The 10,656-nt window shown below is 33.8% G+C and overlaps 2 protein-coding genes across 3 annotated transcripts; one reads left to right on the top strand and one right to left on the bottom strand.

Annotated features, from left to right (window-relative positions):
* Window positions 1–778: 778 nt before the first annotated feature.
* On the top strand, window positions 779–4,990 carry LOC131602031 (lysine-specific demethylase JMJ30-like). Of its 2 annotated transcripts, XR_009283906.1 has the most exons (7): window positions 779–1,318; window positions 1,704–1,913; window positions 2,999–3,133; window positions 3,251–3,394; window positions 3,682–3,787; window positions 3,928–4,020; window positions 4,411–4,434. XR_009283906.1 is itself a non-coding variant. In XM_058873976.1 (6 exons), the coding sequence occupies exons 1-6, from the start codon at window positions 851–853 to the stop codon at window positions 4,597–4,599; spliced, it is 1,239 nt and encodes a 412-aa protein (XP_058729959.1). In that variant the 5' UTR covers window positions 782–850; the 3' UTR covers window positions 4,600–4,990. The 2 variants fall into 2 exon arrangements, 1 of the variants encoding a protein (XP_058729959.1); XM_058873976.1 differs by lacking the exon at window positions 3,682–3,787 and having other exon boundaries at window positions 782–1,318; window positions 4,411–4,990.
* Window positions 4,991–5,442: 452 nt separating this feature from the next.
* Window positions 5,443–8,136, bottom strand: LOC131602030 (IRK-interacting protein-like). The gene is made up of 2 exons (XM_058873974.1): window positions 7,709–8,136; window positions 5,443–7,010 (listed from the first exon to the last, which is right to left on the bottom strand). Exons 1-2 carry the CDS (start codon window positions 7,937–7,939, stop codon window positions 5,514–5,516), a joined length of 1,728 nt encoding a protein of 575 aa, XP_058729957.1. The 5' UTR covers window positions 7,940–8,136; the 3' UTR covers window positions 5,443–5,513.
* Window positions 8,137–10,656: the final 2,520 nt, after the last annotated feature.

Raw genomic sequence — 10,656 nt, 5'->3', positions numbered from 1 at the left:
CAACAATTCTTAAATAAAATTTAAATAATTTTAATTTTTTTTAACAATAGTTATGTTTATATATATATATATATATATATATATATATATATATATATATAATAATTTATAATATTTGGTTTAAATAGTTACATCGCATTAAAATATTAAAATAGTGATTTTTTAGTATTTCTTGTATCTTAAAAAAAAACAATTTAATATATTTTTTTTTTGGTATTCGTCTCTTAAATTTAAAAACTGTGTTTTAAAATAGTGGACTCGAATAATAATAAGCAAATGAGTTTGTCTAATTATTTTTTGACAGATACAATTAATAACAAATGTGTTATATAATAAGATCATTCGACCAATTTTAAAGTAGACTTTACAAATTACTCTAAACTAAAAAAATTTATATTTAATATTTTTGTATTTTCAATTATAAATATTTTATTTTAAATAATGGAAATGACAATTTTAATCAAATTAAATTTGATGCTAAGCACTCTCCACCCTAAAAGATAAAGATAAGAAAATATATTGATGTTTCAGTTGACAATATTAAGGGATTATTTAACATTCTATCATGTTCAAATATCTTGTGCTAAAGCATTAATGAATGCCAATCTTTGAAGTCGTGTTAAATTATGCGAGCACTTTTTAAGTTTGACAATTTTTTTCTAGCTCAAAATTGAATCCAAATATCTAACTTGCTTTTTCGAACTTTATGATTTTCATTGGGACCCACCCCAAAGATACTTCAAAATATCTTCTGTCAGTCTGTGTGCTTAAAATATCTAACACTCTTTGAAACATTCACTCTCACTTCACTTTTCAATTAACTCGCCCAACTCCGCACCGCCACCCAAAAATGTCGAAAACCACCGCATCCGCCGACGACTTCGAGACGCCGACACTAGACACGGAGTCTCCCACTCTGCTCCACTCCATTTCCGAACACGGCGGATACTCCTACGTGAGGATGGCGTCACTAGCCGCCGCCGGCGACGTTCGCGCGGCGGAGGCGGTTAGGGAGATGGCGTGGGAGCAACTTCATTCTGGACCGTGGCACTCGGTGTTGCCGGTGTGGCGTGACGCGTACTCGATGGCGTGTCTTCACGTGGCGAAGCATCACTATGGAAACGGTGAGTTTAAGGAGGCGCTTAGGGCTTTGGATATGGGGATCATCATGGGAGGGAGTCTGCTTAGAAAGGATTTGGACTCTGCCATTGGTAAGGTTTCTGAAAAGGCTAGGAACCTTAGGGTTTCTGATGGAAGCCACCAGGATTTTGGTAGCGACGATCATCTACTCGTTGATCTAGATTTTGACGTGTCTAAGGTGAGGTTCGTTCCTCTTTTTCTTTTCTTTTTGAAAACATTTTGATGAAAAAAAGTTATGTATTTTTCCAACAATATGATACAACATTAAATGCTAATAATTAGTATTAAAATTGGAAGGTTTTTTTTTCTTAGGCTATGTATGTATGTATGGATTGATGAGAAAATGATATAATGGATACACCGGTAATAATTTGAAAAAATAAATAAATTGAACATGATCACCGCTGTCAATGTCATATTTGTTAGTGTTCTGACACGGAATTTTTTAAGAGGTATCGGTGCTACAGGGATAATGAAGTTAAGAAATGAGTATGATGATTATCTTATGGCTGCATTTGCTTTTTGTCCCTTCTGACGTTTACTTTATAGCTTTTACACTCTAGGTGCTCCAGCTTTTACCTGTTAAGTCCCTTGCGTCAAAGCTTGTGGTGAAGAGGTCTGCCCTGTCGCTGGAGAAGTTCTTGAAAGATCATTTCCTGTCTGGCTCCCCGGTTATCATTAGTGATTGCATGGCGCACTGGCCAGCCAAGAAAAACTGGAATAATAAAGATTACTTGCTAAGAGTTGCTGGTGACCGCACTGTTCCAGTTGAGGTAATTACTCTAGTCGATATATTTGTTATTTATATGCACGGTACTCTCTTTGAAGAACTAATGTATAGATAGAATGTTTTTTAAAGCTGGGTGCATTGGTTAAGTTTCTTGAATTCACAGGGAAAAACACATTTGCTGATTGACAATTTTCTACTTGTATCAAACACATGGCTGATTCACTAGCAACGACTAAACCGTAATTAATTCTTGGTCATATATGTTCGTTAGCTGGTAGATTCGAAGTTATATTTTGAAATTTAAGTTCTTTTTTGGTAATTTTTCTTACTACTGCTAGTATTTTTGGAAAAGTAAAGGTCACATTGACTGAAGAGAAAAGTATTGCGAGTGAAAATTAATTAAGTGAAAAGTCTACACTGGACACTTCATTGACAAGCCCAAATTTAATACACTTTGATTATATAGACAATGTAATTATTATCTTCTAATCATAACTTATTTATTGTCTTCCCTTTGTAAATAGCTAAATTTATTTCTACAGGCAGCCAAAATTGGTCATGAACTCATGCACAATTTATTCATTCACTTGGAACAAATGCAATTAATTTCTTGCATTGTGTGGTTATCCCTTCAAATATCTCTGCTTGTGTAGTCTTAAAAATGCTCTATATAGAAATCCTATAACTTTTACCTTGTCATATTTCTAACAAGTGAGTAAACAATTTATTTTGGTTGCAACAGTTGGTGAGTGAAGACCTCACACCCACTCACCCCTCTTCTGTGACAATTCCTAGCAGATTCTGTTTTAGCCACCAAGTTGTTGAACTGGAATTGCATGAGATAAAAGTTGAAAGACTTGCTTCATATGATTGTGAATGTTATTTGTAATTGCAGCACCTTACATCTTTACACTGTTATTTGTGTGTTCCCCCTTGTATTGTTTGTATTTATCCCGATACGGCGATACCTCTTGTAATTTTTTTATGGCAAGGTTGTTGAATTTGTTTAACAGTATAGTAGTATACTGGAAATCCACAAGAATGGGGTGGAGTGGATATTTTGATGTATTATAATTTTTTTAAACAAAATATCGAAAGAAAAGGGTAAGTGTGCAGCATTCTTTGCAGGTTGGGAAAAACTATTTATGCTCAGATTGGAAGCAAGAACTAGTTACATTTTCAGAGTTTCTTGAGCGGATAAGGTCCCATAGCTGTTCTCCCAGTGGTCCTACATATCTTGCTCAGCATCCATTATTTGATCAGGTGTTCAAAGTTTAAATTTATTTTTGCCTACAATTCTAATCCAACTCTTGCAAATCTGACATGCAAGTTCAGGACTTGTACTGCTTGTTTCAGTTTCTGACACTATTGAATTGGCAGATAAATGAGCTTCGGAAAGATATCTTTATTCCTGACTATTGTTTTGCTGGTGGAGGGGAGCTAAGATCTCTCAATGCTTGGTTTGGTCCAGCTGGAACAGTAACACCATTACACCATGATCCACATCATAACATACTTGCACAGGTATTTCCGTTGTATACTTGTATAGTTTCTCTTTTAAAAAACTGTATACTTGTATTGAACATTTGCAATTTATAGCTGCTTGTTAAACCCTCACCTTCCCCAGGCCCTGCCCAAAATAAAGTCATGTTAGATACCGCTTTTGTTTGTTTTGAGCACTTGTAAGCATTTATTACTGAAATAGAGATCCTTAAGTCCAACATCGATCAATACTATTATCGAGCCATCTCTATTTATGCATCTTACTTGATAAAACTGTGTTATTATGGTTCTAAATGTATACTTTATAGCTCGCAACCTGGCATGGCATTGTTGATGTACTTCCAGCAAAGCAAAATACGAAGTTCAGATTCTAGGCCTTATTTTAAAAGAAACCTGTGATACATGAGGATGACGGTGTGGTTTAGCTAATATTCCAGTTATTTAAATTGTTTGCAAGATGCTGCTTACATTATTGATGCAGATATGCAAAGTATTTCTTTGCACCATGGAATAATCTCTTTGACAGATGTTATTGTCTTGTTTCACACGTCCAGGTTGTTGGGAAAAAATACATTAGGCTTTATCCAGCATCTTTATCTGAGGAGCTTTTCCCTTACTCAGAAACCATGCTTAGCAATTCCAGCCAGGTATTTAGTTTCTTGTTCTGTATATAATTGAATATTTTCCTGTGCAGTCAACTTATGCCTTCTCACTCTCCAGATGTATTTCATTAATTCAAGATATTTCCTCTGTTTTATCTCTTATCACTCTCCACTGTATGTACAGGCTTATAACTTTATCACAACCCTACAAGTTGCCATCTTATATACCTGCTTTGATACCAAAATACTTTTCCAGTTTACATGTACAGTATATGGTTTATGGAATAGGTTGAAGCCCATAATTCTGCTTATTGCAATTTCGCAAAGTGGATCCTTTCCCTATGTGTTCATTTAATTAGGTGTTTGTATTATTGCTTTGGATATTTTTGAAAGTATGTCTCCATGTTAACACTGGTCATTTTTTATTGTTTGAAGGTTGATTTAGATAACGTAGATGAAATGAAGTTTCCTAAGGTGCAAGACTTGGAATTTGTAGACTGTATTTTAGAGGAAGGTGAAATGTTATACATCCCGCCAAAGTGGTGGCACTATGTGCGGTCTTTAACTACCAGTTTATCAGTTAGCTTTTGGTGGAGTGAGGGTGAATGTTCTTCTCCATCCTAATGTCGTATCACTTTGATGTCTACGTGTCATTATTAATGGAGAAGACACGAATATCCTAAGTTGCGTTGCTGATATCTCTGTGATTGATCCTTTTACATCCCAATTACACTAGTATCCTCGTGCATGAACATCATTTTCAGCACCTGATGCCATCGCCATATTATATTTATGTAAGGAAATGTATTATAGAGAGCTACTGAAACAAACATTTTGATATTTGACTGGGATCCATGCCCTTCATTTCAGTAACTGATTATAAAGGTTGTGAATCTGCAGTCTCAGAATGAATCAATGTATCAATGTGATACTCTTGTCTGTTTGTATTGAATTTGAAAACGGTACATCTAGCTAAAATATTAAGTTCTCGTTTATGCATGAACGTTTCATTTGACTAATGTGTTTCAATTTGGTACTAGATTATTTATCTGTTTATTTTTTCGTGCTTTTGTCTATTTTGGTTCTTCCTTCTTATCACTTGTGATATAAAAAATGGATAGACAACACCGCACAAATATAATTGGTGGTATGTTCCACTCATTCGTTGCTTTGGTCTCCTACAGTATTATAAACAGGAGGGTATGATTTATTTTTCTTGATCTTTTGCGGATTGTATGAAAAACACAATTATGACAGTAGCTACATGAAATAAGCTTTACGAGGTAGGCCTAAAATTTGAAAATTCTTCATTTATCTGTCTCTGAATATGCTTTCTCTTAAATTTTCCAAACTTTAAGAACGAGAGTATGTAAGAATAATTTTCTTTTGCTAATTATCTGTTGCACTTCTGAATCTTCACCTACTCAGTGCCAACCATAAAAAATTCATAAATTGGGTTGCAATAGATTAAACGAATTTGAACTAATATTAATTATGACATGTTTGGTTTCTTACAATGAAACATTTCCTAGTTTTATTTAGGCTGTGGATTTGTACCTGCAAAGAACCTTACACCTCAAGACCCTATCTTTAACATAAAACCCTGGCATAACCATGATCTTAACTTTGCTTGGACCCTGTGACCTCGAAGACATATCTTCCATGTAGCGAGGATCGAAGTTTCTATTCTCTTCAACTCTTACAACTCTCAATGGCGGGTTGAAAGAAAAGGCAAGCAAATGTAGCAGCCACATGCATTTTGCAGTCACAAAGAAAGCTTGAAGGAGTTGCTCAGGCCAAGGCCTGGTACAATTTAGAGTACTGGTAATACAACTCATTTTCTGATCACAAAATTTGCTAAATTCTTCACAGTAATACTTTGTTCCCTTTCTCAGTACCTCATTCCAGCTCAAATTTCTGAGAGCAACGAAAGACGTGAATTTTGCTTGGCGATCTTCATGTTGGTCTATGAATTTCGGACAACCGTTCTGTTGAAAAGCACAATTCTCAAAGTCTTGGTAGAGAGACTGATTTATGAAAGCTTCAAAATGGTATAGAACTGCTTTTGAGTACTTGGAATTTAGTGACAGCTTATATGGCTGAAGAAGCGAGTTCAAGGTTTCTGTCATAGAATTATCATTTTCTTCGATGTTGTTTATAAGTGTCTTACAGAACTGTTTCACTGATAACCTTGATTCTGATACTATCTGCAAAAATCCCTCTATCATTACTTCCTCATTCACAGGCATTGAATTTTCAACATTTCCATCAATTGATCTTCCTCTCTGATGAAGATTACTAAGCTTAACCTGTTCACAATGTTCAGAATCCCTTGCCTGCATCTGCATGGACTGTTTCAAAGCTTTCTTCAGTTCTTCACAGTAACTCTCCAAGTACTCCATCTTCTGTCTCAGCTCCCCCAACGAAGTTCTCATTTCAGAAACTTCCATTAAAGCCACGTCTCTATTCCCGTTCGCTTCTATCAGCTCTTTCTTCAATGCCTCAATTGACGTTATTCCTATGTCCTTTAAAACCTGAGAAACATCCTCAGATTCTGCTCTACTCGGAGAATTCTCATTCTTATGCTTCCTCTTTAGCCGAGGAAATAGCCACGAAATCACACCTTTGCTTTTGGCTTCGGACTGAAACGACGAGTGGGATTCTGCAACCGAAACAACAACATTGGAGCTCTTGTTGTTCCTTACACTCTCTAACTCACTCGTTATGACTGCAGGGTTACATTTATTGCAGGAGGACACCGATTTATAATCCTCCAAACTGTTTCTCCTTGTAGGCGATGGTTGAAGAACAGTGATGTGATTTGCACAAGAACCAGTTACAGATTTGGTGTCATCAGCAGGACATATGTGAGATTCTAAACTGGTATAACCACAAGGTAGTAGCATCCCTTTTCTTGAACTTGGTTTCTCAATAGTTTCTATGCTGTTTCCTGATTCTCCATCCCAACTTTCTGATATTGCTAGGCCTTTCATGTGGTTTTGATTGTACAATACAATTGGATCATCTTCATAACTCTGTCAATAATTATCACATTTAGAAATTTAGTATCCTTCAAAATTGAAGAAAAAAAATTAGGGAACTACAAACTATGTAGCATCGACACTTCAGAATGAAGACGTGTATGATGTCTAACACGCTTCAGACCGAAGACGTGTACGATGTCTAATACATGTCAGAACTCAGAACCAAACGACAGTGACACATTTGGTTACATTACATGACATGAAAAATAAAGTTAAAAATTTAGAGAATACATAAGATAGGGAAATGAGAGCCAGGATTAAAGATGCAACTGAAACAACAATAACACATTTGGTTACATTACATGACATGAAAAATAAAGTTAAAAATTTAGAGAATACATAAGATAGGGAAATGAGAGCCAGGATTAAAGATGCAACTGAAACAACAATAACACATTTGGTTACATTACATGACATGAAAAATAAATTTTTATAAAAAAGAATAAATTTTTATAATTTTGCAACTGTGACAGATGAGAATTATAAATTATTGCATGTTCCATAACTTCAGGTGATTTGGGTTCTGTCCCTATCATGATAAACCATAATAATCATATTTCATGCATAATCTAAAAAATCAAAAGTAACTTTTTTTTGACAAAAAAAGCTTTTTGAAATCAATATAACATAAATTAGACTACCCTATTAAACAAGAAAATCGAAACTGAAGCAAAAAAAGAAATTCTCACCGGTGTGAAAACAGGGTAATCATGAGCAGAGAACTGAGAAACAGAGCGTGAAACAGAGGAAGGAGATGGAAATTTAGCATTGGTAGAGCTATTTCCTCGTATTAAAGCAGCATGAAGAGCTCTTAACTCAACAGCTTTGGCTATGGCAGCCTTAATTTCCTGTCTTGTAGTTTCTGTGTTTCCATTGTTGCTGTCTTTGAAAACCTGTGATGAAGTACTAGTTGCAGCCATGAAACAGAACAGAGAAAAAAAAACAAAACAGAACAGAACATGTAAAATTTTCTAGAAGATAATAATAACAATAATAAATATATTCACTATAGATAAAGACTATTGGTTATAGGTGATGATAATAACAAAGTGGTTAAGTGGTGTTGAATTCAACGGTTGGATTTGGTTTGGAAGTTATATATAAAGAATGAGAGATAGAGAGAATCACCTAAGTCTAACTATTTTTGTTTTTATTCTCATGGAAAAATTAATGGTATGTGAATGTGATGATGTGAAAACAGAAGAGAAAAGTGAAAATGAGAGAATCAAGTTTTGACTCTTTCTTAGTTTTTTTTTTTATGTTTGCATTAATGCATAGTTTGTTGTTAATTTACCAATATGCCCATGTATTTGTATGTTCCAAAATTGACCATAATAGGTGGTGATAGTGTGGTACCACTGTTTTATATCATATAATTGTCACTTTAGTACGAACTTAGGTTCCAATTCCATGCCATGCCACTATGTTCCATCACTATATATGTGGTGTGGCCAAGTAAATCTTTAAATGTATTGATTGTGAAAAAAGTGATTCTTGCTTAAAACGAGATGAATTAAATGTAGTGTGATTTTTTTTTCACAACAACAATAAGTTAGAGATAAAAATCAATTGTAGTGTCAAAAATTAGAATTTCTAGATATAAGTTTATATAGCAGAGGTTGGTTAGAATGTGAATCCTAATAAATTAAAATATCAAACGAATAACATAATAGGTGTGAGATGGTAAAAATCAACTTTTGTTTATGATAGAGAGGAAGAAGCTGAATCCGTTGGCGCACCCATTGTCATACATGTGAGATGGTGAAAATTGACTTTCATTCATGCCAGAGGAAGAGGTCAAACATGCTTTCGGCCCATCTATTACAATACATGCGAAATGGGGAAAATCGACTTCCGTTCATGACATAGTGGAAGTGGCCAAACTTGCTTTCGGCCCATCTTTACCTTATCTTACTACTCGCTCGTTTGAATTTGTTTTGGAAGAGACAAAAGCAATTCTAGATGTGTAAAATTGATTTTGAGGTGCTTTTGAAGTGTCTGATTCTTCAAAAGTAGAATTCATTTCGTCTTCAGAATTGATTCTACTTGAAACTAGAATTTATAGTTTGAGTTTAAACGTGATTTTTACATTGAAGTTTATTATTCAACTCACTTTTATATATATATATATATATATATATATATATATATATATATATATATATATATATATATATATATATATCCAAACAAAAATCAATTCTCTTAAACTCAATTATGTCAAAATCAATTTACTAAACTCAATTATATCAAAATCAATTCTATCTAGCGTCAATCAAATCACTTATGAATATATATTTCATTCTTAAAATCAGTTTAACTTAAATATACATAATGAAAAAAAAAGGGCCTTATTTAACAAGTGATAATACAATATTAGATATCATATTCATATCTTGCTGTTTATAAACCATTTAATAATTTATAATGTTTCTTCACTTGAATAGTTGAACCAATTGCTTAAACCTAAAGGGTATGTGGAAGCTTAACAACTAGTGAAAACTTCATGCTTAATTCATGGAATTGAGCTGAAATTGGACCACTTCAAAAGCTTTTAACTTGGTCAATTGAAAAAAGTACCTTTATTATTTGCTTTTGCAGATTCATAACAGTGCAATTATGTTGGGTGAGGTCAGTATTTTTCAAATTAAAAATAGAATTGAATATGAATGCTGGTGAGGCGTAAAGGTGCAGTTATGTTGGCAAAAAGGAGAAAGAAAAATAACTAAACACTGCAAACATTGAATCATATATAAGAGACAGGGTGTCATTGTGGGTGTCAAGTGATGAAAGAGGGCATGGGACACAATTTTAAATTTAATTACATAATGGTTCTCATATGCCATATTTTTGAATAATACTTTTCAAAAGTGAAGGGATCTTTACGAAAGATATACATGTATATCAAATAGGCCAAATATTTGTTAAAATGTTTTTAACAAGGTTGTCTTTTGAACTTTTAAAAAATAAGCTAGTGGTTTAATATACAATGTTTTTAACAAGGTTGTCGTTTGAACTTTTTAAAAATAAGTTAGTGGTTTAATATATAATGTTTTTAACAAGGTTGTCTTAAAATAAATTAGTCATTAATCAATAAACAAATATACTACATGATCATGAGGCTAATGAGATATATGGTATGGATTTTGATTTCGACGGAGTTATAATTGTCTTAAGGTTATTGAGTCCAGATTTTGACCTTAGCAATTTTATTAGAAATGACACTATCTGTCCTTAAAATAAGCATGTTTTGGCGAGTGCTCCTTTTAGTAAAAGTGTTCAGGACATGAATGTAATGTTTGACATGACCATAAGACAAAACAGTTTTTTCTGTTAACAGTTTTTTCTGTTCGTATGTAGCACATGCTCAAAATTGTCTCTTTGTTATCACTATTGATAGTCTAGGCCAGGATATGTCCTCGATGGAGTATGATACTATTCGTAAATATCGGCTTATGATTTCCTTATTGTCCTATTTGTTGCACGGCGTGTTTGAATATATTTGGGGAACATATTATCATTGTAAGGAGCTTTCAGGATTCAAATACCAACATGGCTATGTTCGGGATGTCCTATTTAATATATTTAGGTGTGTCGGAAATATCTATGAAGAAAGAGAGCGTCTGCGAATTTCTTG

This window comes from Vicia villosa, linkage group LG5 (assembly GCF_029867415.1).
Source record: "Vicia villosa cultivar HV-30 ecotype Madison, WI linkage group LG5, Vvil1.0, whole genome shotgun sequence".
NCBI classification, from domain to species: Eukaryota; Viridiplantae; Streptophyta; class Magnoliopsida; order Fabales; family Fabaceae; genus Vicia; species Vicia villosa.
Note: the sequence above shows the minus strand (reverse complement) of the source record. Positions and strands in the feature narration are given on the sequence as shown.

Coding starts and splice junctions, on each gene's coding strand:
- LOC131602031 (XM_058873976.1), top strand. CDS start 851: ATGTCGAAAACCACCGCATCCGCCGACGACTTCGAGACGCCGACACTA. Junction 3,134..3,250: donor AGCATCCATTATTTGATCAG/GTGTTCAAAGTT, acceptor TTGAATTGGCAG/ATAAATGAGCTTCGGAAAGA. Junction 4,021..4,410: donor TGCTTAGCAATTCCAGCCAG/GTATTTAGTTTC, acceptor TATTGTTTGAAG/GTTGATTTAGATAACGTAGA.
- LOC131602030 (XM_058873974.1), bottom strand. CDS start 7,939: ATGGCTGCAACTAGTACTTCATCACAGGTTTTCAAAGACAGCAACAAT. Junction 7,011..7,708: donor ATTACCCTGTTTTCACACCG/GTGAGAATTTCT, acceptor AATTATTGACAG/AGTTATGAAGATGATCCAAT.